Genomic DNA, 21,162 nt, shown 5'->3' on the forward strand with positions numbered 1-21,162 from the left:
GGAGAATGTATGGTCCAATTAAATGATCATGTACTATCCCGCACCACACATTCACTGAAAACCTGTGCTGGTGATGGGCCACAAAAAGTGCACGTGGGTTGTCAAAGTCCCATACATGACTGTTTCTACTATTGAAGACATCCATCCTGGTGAAAATGGCTTCATCTGTCCACAATACGTTTGCCCCGAAGTGAGGGTTTGTGTCCAGCTGATGCAACAACCATTGGCAAAACTCCATACGAGGGCGAAAGTCACGAGGTAACAGTTCTTGTACTTTCTGCAGTTTAAAAGGGTGCATTCCTTCATCTGACAACACTCGCCAAACATTCACATGAGACGTGTTTCGTGCCCGAGCGAGCACTCGCGTACTGGTGCCAGGATGTTCTGCGACCGCTGTTAACACATCTTCTGCAAACTGATGTGTGCGTACACTTCGGGGTCTTCCAACTTCTTGTCGCGGTGGTAACACTGACCCTGTTTCACGCAGTCGACTGTCCACTACCTGAAAGAAGGTGTGAGACGGTAAACGTCTATGTGGAAAGCGTTCTCCATAAAGACGCCTTGCCTCACGGCTATTACCACGTGCCTCCCCATACATGAGATGCATGTCTGCTAGCTGCTGGGTCGTATACGCAGCCATCTGTGTAATAGGGAGCTGGAACTGCAAAGTATTGTTTTTGTTTAACACTGGCACACTGCACAAATTGGCCGTATCACCGTACGAACACCACAGACCAATTGTTGCGATACTTGACTTGCCCACTCCACCACGTCAACTTCTTTCAATGCAACATACTAGTACTCTTCAATGCGTATGACAACCTACAGCGAACTGCTGATCATATCCCAGCACATGTAACACGATTGGGACGACAGCCGGAGAGAACCAACCCTTCGAGCTCCTCTCGCGGGAACAGCAGTCATGAAGGTCAAACGTAGACTACGAGAGCCAGACTTGCCTGTGCAGCGCTTCCAAAACTGGTCTCTTTTACGTCACAATGATCGCGTGCGAACACTTTTGGTATTGCTCCCCACCCCCTTTGTGTGGTGAAAGTGACATCTTCAGTTGGTGTACAGTGACACGGACTGTCTGTGCGTAAGATATTGTAGCATTTGTTGTTTGTTGTGTGTGTGTGTGTGGGGGGGGATATTACGTAGTTGTCGCGTGTAAAAATACACGTTGTCGCAATCATCTGATATTGTGTTTTTCTTTCCCTCCTCCTGTCTCTCGTATGCCACATGACATGATTCGTTCATTCCTCGCGTGTAACTGGGGTATGCAACCGTGCTCAACTTTTCGGATTTTGTGTTCGGTGGTCATGTTTTGATGTTTGAGGTCGGGATGTGTTGTCTTGAACGCATTTCTCATTGTCACGGTCCTTCTTGCTGCGTTACATACCTTTTCCATGCATTGTTGTTGCTGGAAATCCCCAATTCCTTTGAGGACTCCATTGCGCATGCGTGCAGTGAACTTTTCATAGTGACTTCCGGACTGAGCACATACGATTCCTTTATGATTCCCTTAGAACCGCCTCTCTATCTGTTATAGTATTCGTCCCAGTCAGGTGTGACGTTCACTTTGTCACCTTTTGCGAGGCTCCTATCTCGGAAACGAAGCCTCAGTCGTAAAAATGGAACTTAGACTTTTTGCTTGTTTTCGTGTGAGGAATCACCTCCCAAGCGTTGTAAACGACCTTTAGAAACACCCTGTATATATATATATATATATATATATATATATATATATATATATATATATATATATATACAGGGTGATTGGTAATTCGACCTATTCCTGGAAAGGGGTAATACTAGAACACATTTGCAACAAATTTGACCCTATGCACCGGGGGTCGGAAATCAATGGGTTTCGAGTTATTGCAGTTTGTAGATTTTCGTGACATATTCCGACTTGCGACCAAAAAAGTACTAATTGTGAAAAAACTACTACATACTCGACACTTAATCGACATCATGGAATCATGAGAATGGTAAATAACATTATTACTTCACTCATTTTCGTTCCTTTATTTCTCACAACCGACAACTTCTTTTCACTTTACAAAGAGGTCTACAACGCGCCTTCTCCGCTTTTTATTCAGTTTCTCACCCAACCCGTGTGCCAGTTGACAACATTTGTATCTTTTTGGAGAGCTTATGAAACGAGGAAGTTTTTTCCGTAATTTTTACGCTAAGTGTGTTACCAATTTTTTTTAGTAATCCTCTACGATTTAACCGATAATTTCCAAATTTCTTCATGACGTGTGCACCAATGACTGTTTATTTCTGTGGGTATGGGGATTTTGGGCATGAATTTTTTCCCCAGTAGTCACTCATTCGTCAGCTGTTAGCAACATGTCGATTAAGTGTCCAGTGTGTAGTAGTTTTTTCACAATTAGTAGTTTTTTGGTCGCAAGTCGGAATATGTCACGAAAATCTACAAACTGCAATAACTCGAAACCCATTGATTTCCGACCCCCGGTCCATAGGGTCAAATTGTTGCAAATGTGCTCTAGTATTGCCCCTTTCCAGGAATAGGTCGAATTACCAATCACCCTGTATGTGTGTGTGTGTGTGTGTGTGTGTGTGTGTGTGTGTGTGTGTGTGGGTGGGTGTGTGGGTGTGTGTGTATTATTATAAATGGTCATATATCTTCATAAAATTATCTCTCCAAATTTAAACCCGCTTTATATGAAAGCATTTTCCTAAGCATTTTTCTTAACATTTAAGCCATGACCAAAAAGCTATCGTGTAAAGTGAGAAATGTTATGGCATTTCAGATGCCAGGGCATATTTCATGGCATTTCTCAAGGATAGGCTCGGTCCGTATCATTTTTCGTAGCGTAACCAATCAGAAGCGAGCTCTATGTCACGAGTGAAATGGCGGCCGCGTGAGATGTAAACAACGTATCACTTCACATTTTTAAAAGCCGATAACTATTGATCCGAGAGGAATATCGTTTCGTACAAAACGTTATTAGGTACAAAACAATGGCGGTGCTTAAATATATACTGTACAACGTTTACTGCACACGTATGGAAGAATATTTTACTTCTTTCAAATGAAAACACCGTGCACTCAGAATAGATGGTGTAACTCAACGTGGCTTTCATGCTGTATATGTTATACATTGTAATCGCAAAAGCTAGCCGAAAAGTTACATGAAATGCTTCCGTGTAAAGTACTACCTGCCATAAGATTTTTTGAAGCATTTTCATAGCATTTATGCTAGCAAAAATATTAAAGGAAATTCTATCGTCTAAGGCCAGCGTTACTCATGACCCACATACGAAAGACCTGTTTTGGCACTAAAAAAAGGACTAACCTGTAATATACTCATTGCTAACCTTAGTATACACAAATCAACCTAACTACACACATAATATATAATCGTACAGTTGTTATAAAAATAATATGAACAAGTATTTAAACATATCATCAGCTCTAACATTATATGTCATATTTAATTTCATATACCCGCCCCCCCCCCAATGATATTACTCCTTACGTTAGTCATAGAAATAAAATCATAGGTGACAGACGCGACCTGCTGTGGGTGCCAGAGCGGGTCTAATCTTTAATGTTAATCATACATGCGTAACGCAATGTTAACACTGCGTTGAGATCGAACTAGAGACCTTAAGATTGTATTGGGTGGTATAGTTAATCATCATTCATCTTTCTGATGGTTATCACTCGCTTGGCCTAAATGTGATATATGCAAAAGGTCACATTCAAAGTTATGGCAAAAGAACTTACATGTACAATAATTGAATTTCTGTGCTCTCCATGCCTAAACCGATATGGATTTGTCTAGAAAAGGATATTACTTGCCTCACAATTAGCCGAAGGTTATTTCCACACTTATCCTCTCAATTGTCACATGTCTGACCTCCCTGTTAGAATTCACTCTGTTCACGCACCATTGTCCAATCGTTCCCCACTTCCATTCTCTCTCACCATCCGCGATCTTTTCTCTGTCTCGTATCCTCGCTCCTTGTCGATTCCATTCCATACGTCTCTCAAGTCAATAACCTAATTCTGTATATTGTAAACAAGAGATATATATAAAGAAAAGAATAACTAAAAAACGGGGGAACCGGTAAATTCGGAGCAAATGACGCCTAGGTTTATTTAAAGGTAATAGGGCATTAATGGCATACCCTGTAATATATGCGGGTGGAGGCAGGCTGCTTCGGGGGGTTCCCCTTTTTTCTATAGAGGAAACAAGAAACTCCCTGTAAAGCACAGTCTCTTCTCTGCAAATGTACGCAGTATTTCAGGGTAACGCGCAGTAATGACTGGAACCTCTCAAAAACCTGTCCTTGCATCTCCCCCTTTCCTCACCAGGCAGCGGTTCCTCTGTTGGGAACTTTCCACGTGAAATATATCAGTTCCAGATATTGGGAACTTTCGTCATAGTTCCTGAATTCGGACGTCCTTAGTTGGGACTTATATCGACATAACCGTGACGTCCACATTCAGGATGTCCTGATTCAGGATCTCTTTGAAACGTGTTTCGATTCGGGATGTGTTTATCACAGATTTGATGTCTCAGTGGAATTTGTCCGGATTGAGATGTCCAATTGCCTAAGGAAAGGGAGGGGTTAAGACCGGTTTCTTGGAGAATTTCGACCTTTAGGAGCAAGGGGAGATCATAGTCCAAATCACCTTGAAAAGATAAAATTAGGTTAGGTTAGGTAAAGTTAGGAATCATATCGTTCCATTGCTACGCGAACCTCGCGTGCACGTCCAGGTTGAAGCGGTGGAATGTCTACCCTAGGAGTCACTCCCACTCTAGGGCTCCAGTCAAGAAGACATCCTGAGTTAGGACAACCTGAAATCTTTAGCAAACCGGTTCACAGAACACATCCCCAATCGAGACAATTTTCAATGTAATTTCCACAGATCCTGAATCGAGACATTCTCAGTGTGGTATAAATCGACAAAACACAGGACAACACACCGCCCTACAGAGGATTATACTGACCGTAGGTACTGACGTCAGAGCTTTGTTGGCCTGCAAGACTGCAGGGGTGTACTACGTGGAAGTGAGGTTGGCTCGCCATCTCAAAAGGTCTCCCCTTACACCCCTGTCCACACAACGTAAAGCCAAGGTGTTTCCTTGGGGTTGAAGCTACATGAGTACAGCCATGCACTGTGGCCATTGAAACCGTAAACAGGAATACTGTTGATACAGTGGTTTCTGTTAACCATTGTCTGGCTCCTTTAGACCTAGCAGGTATACACTCAGAGAACTAAATGCATCATATCGATTGATGCACTGAAGTGTGTTTTATGTCTTCTTCAAATAATCAGATTCACATTTAATGCATTTGGGTGCATTTTTATATGTCGTGAAAGAAACACCAAAGTGCATCATTTGATTCAAGTGAGAATTTATTTCAGTCGAGATGCACTTCAATGCATCAGCTGATGCGTGTTGATGCACCTTGATGCGTTTTGATGCACCAGAATGCATCTTTTTTGATGATGCACTTAAAGGTTTCGTCTGAGCCACATAAACTCATCCAAAAATATGCATTCTGATGCATCAAGGAACATCAACTGATGCATTGAAGTGCATCTCGACTGAAAGGAATCCTCACTTGAATCAAATGATGCACTTTGGTGTTTCTTTCACGACATACAAAAATGCACCCAAATGCATCAAATGTGAATCTGATTCTTTGAAGAAGCCATAAAACACACTTTAGTGCATCAATCGATATGATGTATTTAGTTTTCTGTGTGTACCTTTCTGAAATAATCACCATTTGCTTAACGATTTTGTGTAGATGTCCAGAACGGATTTCGATAAATATTTCCCAAGCACTTTATTGGATTCTCCCAGGTACAACAAAATGCCATCTTCTCCTCTCTTCATTCTCCTCCATTCCCCGAAACGAACAAAGGAAAGAGAGACAAACATGGCAGCATTATTTTCCCATCCCTGATAAAGAAATTGTATCCTGAGGGCTGTTTTAAGCCGGTAGTAATGAAATGCAAGTCTGACGGGAGGGGTAAGGGGGACACAATAAAGGGGGGAGGAAAAATCCCAGCCCGGGGCATAAGCTGGACGCGGAGAGCGCAAACAAAATCTGTGGCTAATTCCTGACTGTGTGGTGTTATCTCGCATTACCTACTTTCTCATTCTCCCGCGCCACGGTGGAAACTCCTGTATGTTGCGGTTAGCAAGCAAATCAATTATTAGCCCACGGCTAAGCAGCGCAGAGCAGCGAAGCGAAAGGGCCGACGTCGGCGAAAGTGAGACTGCCGTGCTGTGAAGGAAAGATTCAACAACAAAAAAGGGAGATGTTGAGGCTGGGTTTACAATAAACCAAGCGCCTCACTGGAAGGTTGACAGCGCGTAGCAGAATGAAAAAAGACAATGCAGACATTGGATATGAGCTTGTACGCGCATCCTACTTTACGTTACGTGTGCTCCCTCTTATAAGATATGCAACTTTTTGCTAAAAGCTTTAAAGCAATCGAGGAAGCGAACGATTGATTGATTTCACTGCGCATTTATGACACTTTTGGCTAGTCCCGAAGATGAAGATGAATGATGATATGATGAAATTGATGAAGGGGACTAATAAAGAACACCCATGCCTATGCCGGGATTTCAACCCAGGACTCCTAGAGTGGTAGCGCGCTGTACCACCACTGTACGTGCTAACCACTTTGCCACGGAGGTTGGCGCAAGTGAAGGAAAACAACTATCTTCGCAAGTTGTGACTCGAGAGGTCTCGACCAATGAACATGTGAGAGATGTGAGTGCAAGGAGGGGAAAATACTGCTGCAGCTACCATATCGCGAACTGCTTTGCAACACCCACTCGCTTGCTCCCCTTCTCTGCCGTTATGCTCGGCCTTGCACCACAGATTCCCGAGACAGAGCGTAATGTTGCATTCGTGTGGAAACGCTAAGGGTGGGATATTGTGAACTTTTGGGTATATTGAAGCCGCATGCAGATAACAAACAATGGCAATAACTGTTACAAATGTTGCTCTTACGAACCGAATACGTTGCCTGTCCTGGAGGTTGGTCTTGTGATTATCTTGACACTGTAATGACGTCAAGATTTCGAAAATTGGTTTATTATTTGGGGCGAGGAAGAAATGCGAGTCTAGACTTGCCCAAACGCGAGTGTTCGTCTTTCGCGGCATTTTCTTTTCAAATCGAGTGGAAAAAGTGAAATTTACAAATCCTGCGTGTACTAGAAACATATTTCATAGCAACGATTATAATTGTGTGATTAATGTCTCTAGTAATGATTATTATTATCTGCCAGCCGATACAGTACTACAGTATAGCTTGTAATGATGCGATCATTACTGGATCCTTTTTTATGTTATAAAGTGTGTATGTCTATGTATTCCTGTACATTTGAGTTCTTGGCCGTTGGGATAGGCAGATGTGTCGCTGGACAGCTGACCAGCGGTAAGTTTCCAGTAACTGGTTAAGTCATTAGTGGGGCCTATAAATCGGAAGGGCAGGGGAGCAGTGGATCTCAGATGTTTGGCGGAGTACAGGGATGTAAGAGGTATCTTCTTCTCTGAGGGGAGCGGCTGGGCGAGCTTTCTTTCCTTACTATGTGAACCGACGGGGATATTAACTTTCTTTCTTTCTTATAATACACACACTTGATCTTTTTTTCACATTTAAATCAATAGTACATCTCATGTGGGAAACCGGGTACATATGTACACATACCTTCAGCTACCTTTTTTGGTACTGGAGGTTAGAATCTTTTTTACTCGTGGAGCCAGTGGCTACGTGAGTCTACACACTCTCTTCGGGAAGGGGGGACAGGGTACACGGGAAAGTAATTTTGTGAATAACGGCCAGGAATTGACTTCTGTAAATATAATATGAATAAACCTATATATATCTAAAAGGAAATGGCCGTTAAGTTATAATTTGAAGAAGTACGTGTCTATTGCATAGACCAGCATCCACAGAACTTCAGGTACTGCAAGGTTTGAACCTCGGGACAAGGATTCAAAAATGTATGGTTGTATATATTGTGCATGTTGCTGAGAATCACCTTAAAAGCACAAAATATACCGTTACAAGCTGCCAACCTATTGCCCATTATCTTTAAATATAAGATTTGATTGATTTGGCGTTGTAAGTCCACTTTATGCACAGTAAGGCTAATCGGAACTGGGCCTACAGTTTAAAGTGAGATTCGAACCACTATGTGCCTCCACCGGGTATCGAACACGGGACCCCTTGATTACAAGGCGACGACGCTACCACCGCGCCATATCTTGAAATATAGAATGTAGTGGTTAGTATGATGTTAAAAATTCAATTTGATTTATTGGGATATGACAAAGACCAGGCTTTACAAGTATTACATTGTACTATTGAACATTGAACGTAGAGAATTGACTATAATGTAGTGATATCTGAATTAAACAATACCAAGCATGTTTTAGGCCAATTTTGAGTGAAAGTAGTCCTAGAAATACATACAGAATAGGAGAATGTAACTGATTGGTAGTTGTAAATTCATGTGAATTGTACTTTGAAATATCGTGTTTTGAAAGGAAACAGAGCTGTAATTCTGGAGGGATATCTAGGTAACAGTTTTCAAGGGTGAGTGATGGATACTTGATGAGGTGGAGGATGAGTGATGATATGATGAAATTGATGAAGGGACACTCGCAAATAACATCGAGGCTCAGAATTCGAACACGGGACCTCTTGAGTCGTAGCGCGCTGCGTACTCCGTCACGGTCGTCGAACAGAGTCGGTACTGACGGAGTGGAAGCTGTATTTTGCACGGCTCTTTTCTTAAAACTTTCAAATGAGTCATCTCTACATTTCGTAGCTCTCCACAGTTCGAGAAGCGAACCTCTCGTTTCACTCAGAGATATCAGCGAGAAACAGCGGCAGTAGATCAGAGAAAGTTGAAAACAAAAGCATCCTCCGCGGAAGACAATCAGCACCTTCGGAACCAAATGGAGACGCCACTGAGTACAATTTGATCGCCCCCAGAATCACCCAGAAAGTTTCACCGAAACACTCCATTCCGCCAGGGGGAAAGGACTGCGAATCCGACTTTATTATCTTCCTAGGGGCGTACGACTGCGGCGAAATTGCACATCGCCCTGTTATATTTCCAACCTCTCCTTTTCCCCGCGCTGTATTGTAGAACTCCCGTCTGCGATGACGTAAATAAGCAGTGCCTCAACTCTCCGCACAACTTTCATCTTTCTTCCCTCTCCAAGAACGGCAGTTTGGAACAACTGCCACTATGCTTTAGCCCTCTGCGTTCTTCCTTAATGAAGGACATATTTTAAGCCAAGTCCCCGCCACCCGCAAAACGAAAAGGTGGAGCCTTATGGCAATAACAAAGATGGTTTCCTGTCGGGTTAAAAAGACATACCATCTGTGCTCAAATAGCTGCTTGATCTAGTGGCGGCTTTTTCGCCCCCTTCTCCTCCGCTACCTTCTCATTATGTTTCCAATTGGATAATGGCGAGGTCTTCATTCTGTTCTCCTCTTTCGGTCTCTCCAGCTTATTGCCTGGGAAAGGATTTAAAGAATGCTGGAACGTGGCTTCAATTGCGTCTTGCCACGTGAGAATATCTGCGCTTTAGTAAGTTACGCTCGGAAATAGAATATAATTTATTTCCAGTATGAGCCTTTACAGATGTACATACCATACAAGGATGAAAAAATTTAGTGCAATTTCCCTGCACCTCTCCTCCTCACTCACAGTCTACTTCCACATTCATACCGCTTGGGAGCTCACAAACACCGTCCTTCATTTCCAATCTTTCACAACACTTTCACTGTTACCTGAATGACTCCAAAATTTTCTCAGATCTATTTAGTTATTTAGTAGCCCCCTTTCACAGATTTCCGCGATCCCCAATGAGCTTCCTTGCTCTCTTTGGCCAGACATAGTGTAAGAAAGTTTCCAGATTCCTTATTTGCGCCTCCCCTCTCTTGATCTCTCCCTGCTAATAACGGTTCTCATTATATTCTCAATGTTAGCTTCATTTATTTCCCTGATATATTTTTGTCTTGCCTCCCCTGTTTCTTTGCACTGGAGGAGAATGTGAAATTTCGTCTCGTCTTCACATAACATCTGCTCGCAAAATGTTGCAGAGTAAACTCCTGTTTAATCACACAGATGGTATACACACACATATTAATTTCAAATATTGATACGTAAGTTGGAATCAACGTGTGCAATCCTTTACTCAAACACGCCAATTGAACTTTCGTTTCAAACAGACGACTCGAGAAAGCCAGGTTTCCACGCGAGCTACAGTGGGAATAGGATAAGTTGTTGCTCGCACATTTCATCCATCGAGTAGGTGGTTATCATCGGGAGTAAGTATCAAAATAGAGTTACGATAGTGGAACCACGACTCCTGTGCACCGTACTCCCGCGAGGTGGAGGGAAGAAGGGAAAGCTGCGCGGGGACTTTTCGTCCCAAGGTTCTTTTCATTGTGGTCGATCTATAGTCTATCCCAGGAGATGCTTCGATCTCGACAGATTTCCATAACAAAGCAACAACTAACAAAAGTGCGTTTGTCAAGAACATTTCCAGGGCTATTTATACAGGTATTTCTCATTTGCCTCCAGTAAACATCTCAAACAAATACAGTTTTCTCCTATTTTGTTACCATTTACGTCACTGCTTTTTGTTTGATGTAATGACCACTTGGGTACATTGGATTGGATTGATTTGGTGTTTTAAGTTTACTTTATGCACAGTAAGGCTAATCGGGACTGGACCTACAGTTTAAAGTAGGATCCGAACCACTATGTTCCTCCACCGGGTATCGAACCCGGGACCTCTTGATCACAAGGCAACGACGCTACCACTGCGCCATCGGCGAGGCCGGCACTTGGGTACAGGATGGGTGGAACGGAAAGGTAAAAAATCCACTTGAGACACGTCAAAAATAGGTTAGGCCCAAATTAGTTCGAAAAACGTGTTGAGTTCGTTCAAAAGTGTTACGTTTGAAGCTGGAATTGGTCCAAAACTACGTTAGATTATAGCAGTAATAAGGGTAAATACCCAGTAGCACGACAGTTTTCACCACACAGTTCTCTCGCCCACAATTTCATATTCGACAACATGTAGGGTGTGCTTCTTTGTTTCCACGTATCTATTCGGATTTAACCTTTTGAGCTCCCTTCATTCTCCACAGCGACAGTTGCTTCTCTTCGGGAGGCTGTTTCACGTCACAGGAGCGAAGACTTGTCATGGCCGTGAAGAAAAGACTGTTGTAAGATTTGCTTTAAAGGTAACCAAAATAATGTCATATTATTCTTGGATTGTTCCAAAATCACGTCATATTAGGTTCGATTTGTCGCAACATTTCTTCATATTAGGTTAGATTTGGTTCAAAAGTAGGTTAGGTTAAGCTGAGAAATGTTCATGGTTTCGCCACGCTCTGGCATGCAAACCATAGAGCAAAACCCCAGAGCTTCTGGCTAACCGTCAAAAGAGAAGAGAGGGTGACGCTTGGAATTGGCTATTATTACAAATACTATCCACTTTGAATTTTGGTTACTGAGCACTGTCTTTCTACTCTTAGTTAATAGAAATATTTAAGATGAATGATGAATTATTGAAATAGGTGCCAGAACAAATATAGCTTGCAACCAATGCCTCACACAGGATTTGAATCTACCACCTCTGGCTTTAGAGGTCATTACGGTAACCAAGCCGGCATTAAATATATTATATATAAGGTGGTTAAAAATATCCTCCCGTTCTTAGGTTGCATATCAAAATATTTTTATATTACAGGATGTCCATAAAGTTTGATTACAATTTCACACTTCAGTAAAAAGAATTGTAATTGCCACGCGAGAAATATGCATGCTGCAGTTCATATAATGCATAGACTCAAATGTATTTGGTGTTCAGTTCATTTTGGCATGCGCTTACAACATACAAACGATATTCCAACTCCGTCCAAACTTGCTGTAGCACGTTACCGTCAACTGATGTGGTCTTGATATCATCGAGATTAATCACAGCAATTTGGTAAACATTCTTCTTGTGGGATTATGTCAAGCACAAGTCCAGGAACGTAATACTAGGCAAAGGCCAGGCCATGGAACACCTCCACGTGTTGGTAAAGTTGTGTTCAGAGCATCTCTCAGAACGCTGGTCGAATGTGGTGGTGCGTCGTCCTGCTGAAAAATCTGAGACAACGTTTGGAGCCGACATCCCCGGCAGAGTGGTTAGCACAAGCGCGCTACGACGCCAGGGGTCTTGGGTTTGAATTCCAGCCCAGCCATGGGTGTTCTTTGTCTCCCCTCAGAAATAAGAAGTAAAATATACCAAATCAATCAGTTGATGCAGTGTGCTTAGTATGACAATCGCACGTTATTGGAGTGTAAAGTTGTAAACAGCATTCTTGGGCACCCTGTATATTTGTTTATTCGTAGCACGAAGGTCAACAAGTATGGTACTGTCGCTCTGTTTGCAATTCCACGGTATGGACAGATTGTACACGACGATACACACTCCAGCATCTTGACAGGAGCAACACGCATCTCTCACCAGAGGAATGGAGAAAAAATCACTGCATCAGGAACTAATCTTTCTCGCGAATGTAGACGGGAAGAATATCTCAGCTCTGACGAATCGGGCAAGGAGGACTCCTAATTGTCCTTGAGATTTAATCGCGAGCATTCCGTCCCCGGGAAAGGAATCATAAAGTTTTTAGGCGATTCGGATTGTCTCCAATTCGAGGGAGCGCATCGTCTAATTTGTCAATGTCTTCTCTGCCTCGCAATTCGTCTTCATTAACGTAGAAGTTCTGGAGGGGAAACGTGTTAATGACGCTTTGAGCAATTACAGACGGCATACAATTCGTCCGTCTAACTTGTCGTGTACGAGAATCGATCCGGAGACCAGAATAATAGATGATTGCGTGTTACAAGGTGACCAAGTGCACCCTCTCTGTGTAAGAAAGAGGCAACTGCTGTGGAAAAATCAAGGTAAGATTTAAAATCACCCGTACCGAATATGTTTTCCAAAGCATTTCGGTATGTAACTGCCCAATCAGAAAATATTATTGCCTTCTTTAATTAAGTCCGGATATAATTTTTGTGATCTAACTTTAATAACGATTTCAGCTCAAACACTGTATGCTCTATCCCGCGGATCTCTGGAGTGAGCGAACGAAAACAATACTCTGAGCAAGTAGTGACTCCCGAGGGCCCGCCCAATAAAAGCTTGAGAGAAGTGAGTGCATGGAGTGAAAACGCAGCTGCAGCTACCAGGCGTTTGCAGCAGCGGACACTGCTATGCTCCACCCACTCGCTTTCTTCCCATCTCTACCGTTATGCGCGGTTTTGCTCTATAAATTCCCGAGGCAGAGTGTAGTAAATGTGAAGATGTGAGTTTAACGCCACATTATTTATTTATTGCAACCTTCGTCTACGTATCGAAGAGAATAATTTCATTACATTTTTAAGATTTCATAAACTATTAAATTATCATACAATATTCCATCTATCCTTGGTAGCTCGTCATGCATTTTCAAATGTAGGAAGTTGCTCCATCTGTTGGGATATTTTGTGATGTCTGATCCAAACAAAATTTTAACAGACTGGAATGGTCTTTACACATGGAAAACAGTGTCTGGGGTATGGAAATAGGATTCTGAATGATAGTCAAGCAACTGTGACGTCACTGAGAATTTAACTCTTGCACAACTGAGTGTTTTAGGTCAAACGTCATCACACCTATGGTCAAGACATGAATGTTGTTGGCCCCCACTATGTACTTGGATCCAACATGGCGGCCAAGACATTTTTCTTTATATTTGCCAAGTAGGTGTTGGCAACACTTGTCTTCGAGTGCGCAGCAAATATGGCTGCAGGACGTCGTTTTGTGTCTACAGTTTTCTCTCTTGTCGTCTGTGTGACAGAGAATGTGTAATGTATGTAAACTTATGTGTCTGTCATTAAACATGTAGTTTACATATGGTGAGTGTCCTTTGCAAATTCACCTATCCAACCACCGAAAGTTTTTGGATACAAATCGGAACGGGGCTCGCTCCCCGACATGGTCCTCCATAGCCGGATTTGTGACATTCTGTGAAAGTGACTTTGTGTTTTTCTACATACATATTTGTGAACTGTGACTGTGAGTGTACATTTGTGTGACAAAGACAGTCTCTGTACAGAACTTCTTATCACACTGTTCGTATTTTCCGTTCGTTAGTTCCTCGCCCGCGAGACGCGAACAAAGAAACTGACGTCATCAAGGCGTGGTGCTGGCCTGAACAAGCATCTTTCGTTACCAGCGTGTAGTGCAATCCGGTTTGCCAATTTTCGGTCGGTTCGCGGTTCGTGAACGCGTCAAAATGGAGCGAATTCTCGCAGCAAAGACAGTGCTAAAACGTGAGATTACGCGTCTCGAGAATCGTGTCAATTCCGGAACTTTAGACAATGCCACGATGTCTTTGTGTGGTGATAAAGCGACGCAACTATCAAGTGACTGCAAACAGTTATTAATCGATCTTGCAGCAAGGGACGCTAGTGACTTCGAAAGGTATGAAGGTGAATTAGGTGTGGAAGAAGACAGACTTGATCAGATTGTCTACAAGCTTCGGTCAGTACAATTAACGGCATCAGGAAGTCTTACATCAGTGACGTCATCATCACGTGACAGCCCACCCCAGCAACAAGTAGGTGAAGTTAAACTACCAAGATTGGAAATTCCTTCCTTCAGCGGATCGCTGGAGGACTGGCTAAGTTTTCATGATTTGTTTAGTGCAAGTGTCGATAAAAACGCGAACTTAAGTGGTGCACAAAAACTTCAGTATTTGAAGGCTTCTCTCAAGGGCGAGGCTGCCTTGCTTATACAATCGTTAGCAGTGACAGATGAAAACTATAAACATGCGTGGGAGTTGCTCAATAACCGCTATTCTAACAAGAGGGAATTAGTTAGCAACACTGTCCAGCGACTGGTGAATCAGCCGCAAGTGAATGAGAACTCGCACACAAGTTTACGTCGTCTTATCGACACTACAAATGAGTGCATTCGTGTTTTAAAGGTGCTCGGTGTACCTGTTGAATCTTGGGATGCAATTCTTGTTTATCATACAACAAAAAAGCTCGATCCTGAGTCAAGAAAACAATGGGAACTCTCTCTCACGTCGCAAGAAGTGCCTAGTTTTTCCGAGTTGACCCAGTTCCTAGATCAGCGTGCGCGTGCATTGTCATCAATGGCAAGTGAAAACAACAATCGGCGGAAGGCGGTGAGTCATAATAAGCCTTCAACCTCTTCCTTTGTAACATCAGCTGTTTCCTTCTGCCCGAAATGCCGCACCAAGCAACACAAACTACACAAGTGTGAAGAGTTTCTTCAAATGTCCGTGCAACAAAGGCACAGTTTTGTGAAAGAGAAGGCGCTTTGCTTTAATTGTTTTGAACAGCACAAATTAAGAGTATGTACATCAAACGGGTGTCGCGTCTGTGGAAAATATCACCATACTTTAATTCATTTTGACAAGGCTAACAAGAATGGGCAGTCAACCAGTTCCTCTCCCCCACAAGTGTCGTCTCATGTTGCAGAAAACAAGTTAGTTAAAACCTCTGGTGTACCACATGTATTGCTATGTACTGCTATTGTTAATGTTAAAAACAAACAAGGTTACTTTCAGCCTTGTCGTGTGCTCCTAGACTCTGCATCGGAAGTGTCCTTTGTGTCTGAGATGTGTTTACAAAGGTTGCAGTTACCTAAGCAACGCACAAACATAAATATTTCTGGAATAACTGAAAGGGGTGTTTACACAGCCAATGCTATAGCCAATGTTCAGTTTCTGTCAAAGTGCAAGACACAACTGTACAGTGTCAGGGCTGTGGTAGTGAAGAAAATTACAGGTAATTTGCCAAGGGTGCAAGCACCAGGGGCATGCACTTGGTCACACATACAGGGCTTACCCTTGGCTGATCCTACATTTAACGTGAGTGCTCCTGTGGATATTTTACTGGGCTGTGATATTTTTCCTTTATTGTTGGGAAGTGGACGCTGCGTGGGACCTCCTGGTACTCCATCAGCTTTAGAAACAGTCTTCGGTTGGGTGTTATCAGGGCAAATTGATGGTAGTGTTGGTAATGCAAATACCAACTCAGTCTCATCTTTCCATGTGTCATGTGATTTGAATACTAACGTACGTAATTTCTGGGAACTTGAAGCATTGCCAACCCTTAATCATTTAACGTCAGAAGAGAAAAGGTGTGAAGCACATTTCATAGCTACTCACCAACGAGAGAATGGTCGATATGTAGTTAGCTTACCATTTAAGAAAGATGATGTGGTGTTAGGGTTTTCAAGAGAAACAGCAGTTAGGAGACTTAAAAGTCAAGAACGCAGACTTTCTCACTCCCCTGAACTTCGTAAACAGTATAATGCTTTCATGACTGAGTATAGAGAACTTGGACATATGGAACTCATCCCCCCTGAAAAAATACATAAGGTGCCTAGTGAAAGCTATTATTTTCCTCATCATCCTGTATTTAAAGACAGTACGACCTCACCTATTCGTGTAGTTTTTGATGGCAGTTGTAAAACGTCTACAGGTGTTTCTCTTAATGACACTTTAATGATTGGCCCTAAGTTACAAAGTGATATCATTAGTGTGATATTACAATTCAGAATACATCAAGTAGCCTTAACTTCTGACATCTCAAAAATGTATAGACAAGTGAAAATGAATCGAAAGGATACAGACTTTCAGAGAATTGTGTGGAGAGAGGATCCTAGTGAACCATTTCAAGACTTCAGATTATTGACTGTCACTTATGGTACTGCTTGTGCACCATACTTAGCTACGAGGTGTCTGCAACAATTACGTGAAGATGAAGGTGCAAATTTCCCCCTTGCTTCAAATGTGTTACTTAATCATGTGTACATAGACGATTTTTTAAGTGGGAGTGATTCTACGGAGGGTGCTATAGAACTGTACCATCAACTAACCCAACTCCTGCTTAAAGGTGGTTTTGAACTTCGCAAATGGTCCTCTAATGATCCTAAGGTGTTAGACAGTATTCCAAGCGAATTGCTTGAAAGAGACGTGCCGTTTCAATTTAATGACAGCGACTGTAAGAAAACATTGGGGATTCAGTGGTGTCCTTCCTTGGATCATTTCTCCTTTAATGTAATGAGTCCAATTGTGCATTCTGTGTTGACCAAGCGACTTCTCCTCTCTGAGATATCTAAGTTGTTTGATCCTTTGGGCTGGCTATCACCTACCACAGTGAAAGCCAAATTATTGATACAAGAACTGTGGAAATTAGAACTTGACTGGGATGATGAACTTCCAACTAATGTAGTTGATAAGTGGGTTAGTTACTGCAGTGATTTACCAAATTTGCAAACTATTAGAATTGAACGCTGCATCATTCCAAAAGACTGTATCGAGCTTCATTTAGTCGGGTTTTGTGATGCATCTGAAGCAGCCTATGCAGCGGTTGTTTACCTTAGGTGTGTGTGTGCTGATGAACAAGTCCAGGTTAAACTTGTTGCCTCAAAAACAAGAGTGGCTCCTCTGAAAAAGATAACACTTCCACGACTGGAACTTTGTGCTGCATTATTGTTGGTTCGCCTCATTACTTATGTGCGAAAAGCATTGCCAGTCAACTTCACAACTGTTACCTCCTATTCGGACTCCAAAATAGTTTTAGCTTGGATAGCTTCATGTCCTAGTCGTTGGAAAACTTTTGTGGCGAATCGGGTCTCTAAAATACAAGAGGAAGGTGATATAAAGTGGTGTCATGTCAACAGTAAAGACAATCCTGCTGACTGTGCTAGTCGTGGGATTCCCCCTTCCAGCTTAGTGACACATTATTTATGGTGGCAAGGGCCTCCATTTTTACATGAGCTACAATTGCTTGAAAACAAGTGTGACATACAAGAATGTAGTGAAGTGAGTGTAGAACAGAAGCAGTCTGTTGTAAGCCTTGTGTCAACACAAGACAACCCATTATTTGAGAGGTATTCTTCTCTAAATAAACTGCAACGTGTAGGGACCTGGTGTAAACGGTTCATTTTCAATGCCCGCAACAAAACCAACAAGCTGCATGGTCCACTGAGCACAAAAGAGTTGTGGGACACACTTCTGGTGTTAGTGAAAATTGTGCAACAGAGTGAATTTGCCAGTGAAATTAATGCTCTTAACAATGGTTTACCCATATCTTCAGGGAGTACCTTGCATAGTTTAAATCCATTTTTTGATGAACTAGGTGTTCTCAGGGTGGGCGGCAGATTGAAACACAGTAACATTCCATACAGTGCCAAGCATCCTAGTTTGCTACCCAAAAAGCATAGATTAACAGACTTAATTATTGCATATGAGCACATTATTCTGTTGCATGCAGGGCCACAACTGGTTCTTGCAACGCTACGCCAGAAATTTTGGATAATTCACGGTCGTGACAGAGTGCGTCAATTAGTGAAGAAATGTGTGACGTGCCATAGATATAATCCCACCACATCAAAACAACTAATGGGAAACTTGCCATCACCAAGAGTAACAGTTAATAGGCCATTCTTACAATGTGGAGTGGATTACGCTGGACCAGTAATTCTTAAGGAAATGAGTGGTCGTTCTCGTCGAAGTTACAAAGGCTACATCGCATTGTTTATTTGCTTTTCCTCTAAGGCTATTCATCTTGAAGTAGTGAGTAGTGCAACCACATCAGCCTTTTTAGCTGCTCTTAGAAGATTTGTGTCTCGACGAGGAAAGCCACGTGACATGTACAGTGACTGTGGTACTACGTTTGTTGGTGCAAACAAAGAGCTAAAAGACATCTTAAAAACTGTGAACAATTGCAAGCACAATGAAGAAATAGCTAATAATCTGAGCAGTTTGGGAATACAATGGCATTTCAATACACCTCTAAATCCTCATGCAGGAGGATTATGGGAAAGTGGAATAAAATCAGTGAAATTCCATCTTAAAAGAATTGTGGGAAATACGTTGCTCACATTTGAAGAATTGTGCACTGTATTAGCACAGATTGAAGCGTGTTTAAATTCGAGACCACTCACAGCCATTTCCAGTGACCCAAATGATATGCAAGCTCTTACTCCAGGACACTTTCTGATAGGAGATGCATTGGTGTCAGCTCCAGAAAGAGATCTTACCACATATAAACTCAACAGACTTTCAAGGTGGCAACTTACACAAAATTTGATGCAACATTTCTGGAAACGTTGGTCTCGAGACTATCTCACCCAGCTGCAACAACGTTCGAAGTGGAGAACACAACAGAAAAATCTTCAAGTTGGTGATTTGGTTCTCATAAGAGATGATCAGCTTCCTCCACAACAATGGAAACTTGGAAGAATATGTGACGTTCATCCAGGTACTGATGGACTCGTAAGGACTGTTACAGTGAAAACCAGTACCGGCAATTACAAAAGACCAGTTGTAAAGCTATGTCTTTTGCCATTTAATAATGATTGTCAAAATTGAAAAATTGAACATTTGCATTCAATAATTTCAAATAGTTATAGTGTACAATATGTGTAAAATTGTTTTTCATATTTTTTTGTTTTCAGTGTACCATTTAACTTTTTATTTTTGTATTTTGTATTTTTTTTTTGAAATTATATATTTCAAGGTGGGCGGTATGTTGGCCCCCACTATGTACTTGGATCCAACATGGCGGCCAAGACATTTTTCTTTATATTTGCCAAGTAGGTGTTGGCAACACTTGTCTTCGAGTGCGCAGCAAATATGGCTGCAGGACGTCGTTTTGTGTCTACAGTTTTCTCTCTTGTCGTCTGTGTGACAGAGAATGTGTAATGTATGTAAACTTATGTGTCTGTCATTAAACATGTAGTTTACATATGGTGAGTGTCCTTTGCAAATTCACCTATCCAACCACCGAAAGTTTTTGGATACAAATCGGAACGGGGCTCGCTCCCCGACAAATGTTGTTAATGGAACAGATTAGAGAAAAGTGGAAAATTTCACAGTTCTTGTTTTCTGGTCGGGTCATTCCCGTGACGCGCCGTGTGCTGCAACCGTAACTCGAACTCAGCACCCTCCCCCTACTCACCGAGATTGCACTAATGCGCGCAATCTACCCGAGTGCCAGCAACAGCAGAGCGTAACTAATTAGCACATAATATACAGCCTCGCCTTCGGCAAAAGCGGTGACGGGCCAAAGACTAGTTCGCAGGTGTTCCCTCCCTCTGCCCCCCTAGTGTGTGCGCGCGTGTTCTACCTCTCCGGAACATGACTAGATCACACTTTTAAGTTAAGCACTGCACGATCCCAGCTACGGCGAATCTGGTTGGCTAATTAAGAAGGAGACCGGGATTTTCCCTTGTCGATCGCAGCGCCACTTAGCCCCCCTGGCGGATGAATTTTGAAGCTCGCCCCCGTCTCACCTTTTCCCGCTTAGGAACAACACGGTATCTTTTCCGGGGGAAGATTTTATTATACTATTAAATATTGAATCCAATCTTGCTCCCTTCTTGATAAACCCTTATTATCCGTGCTTCCATTTCCAAACCCATCCCTCCATTACCTTCTTTGTACGGAGAGGGAGCCCCTCACACTCAAATTTGCATTAGTCCCTTGCTGTTCCCTTGCCACATTTCTTCCGTGGCGCCTGTTTACGCCATTAAAGCAAGAAGACATTAGATCTGCTAGAGCGGGACATATAATTTACACATCCAATGTCATCACAACCTTTAAACAGCATTAGCACCAGGGGCGTATATTCTAGGCTAGCTACGCTATCTGCAAAGCCTGAAGCGTCGACAATAAAATACAGGAGAAAAATCGATCAGAAATTGTAAATAACATTATTCATATCAGTAAGATGTTGATGGTGATTCTGGAGTTGGTAATCTGATTTCTTAAGACTTAGTAACCAGACTTCCTATGAGTTGGCAACCTGACTACTAGAGCCCGGAAGTTCAGGCATTTATTTCCGTTAAAATAGGGAGGCAAAAAGGCATTTATAATGTGGAAAATAGGCACTAAAAATGAAAAAAAAGGCAAAATAAACAAAAAAAGGCACATTTGGAAGTCGCTTACTTTTATCTATAATTTCTGGCAAAATGTTAAAATCTACATTGGGAAGAGCATTTCAATTTTCACCAAATTCACGCACGTAACCATGTAACTTAACACTT

The 21,162-nt window shown here is 42.2% G+C and overlaps 1 protein-coding gene across 1 annotated transcript; it reads left to right on the plus strand.

The window, feature by feature from the left end:
• The first annotated feature begins 14,461 nt into the window (after positions 1-14,461).
• On the plus strand, positions 14,462-19,486 carry LOC146000151 (uncharacterized). The gene has a single exon (XM_083137492.1). It carries the CDS (start codon positions 14,462-14,464, stop codon positions 19,484-19,486), a length of 5,025 nt encoding a protein of 1,674 aa, XP_082993618.1.
• The last annotated feature ends 1,676 nt before the right edge of the window (positions 19,487-21,162 follow it).

This window comes from Lepisma saccharinum, chromosome 16, assembly GCF_977018435.1.
Source record: "Lepisma saccharinum chromosome 16, izLepSacc3.1, whole genome shotgun sequence".
In the NCBI taxonomy this organism is placed as follows: Eukaryota; Metazoa; Arthropoda; class Insecta; order Zygentoma; family Lepismatidae; genus Lepisma; species Lepisma saccharinum.

What these genes read in the sequence shown, in the direction of transcription:
- LOC146000151 (XM_083137492.1), top strand. Translation starts at nt 14,462, where the DNA reads ATGTCTTTGTGTGGTGATAAAGCGACGCAACTATCAAGTGACTGCAAA.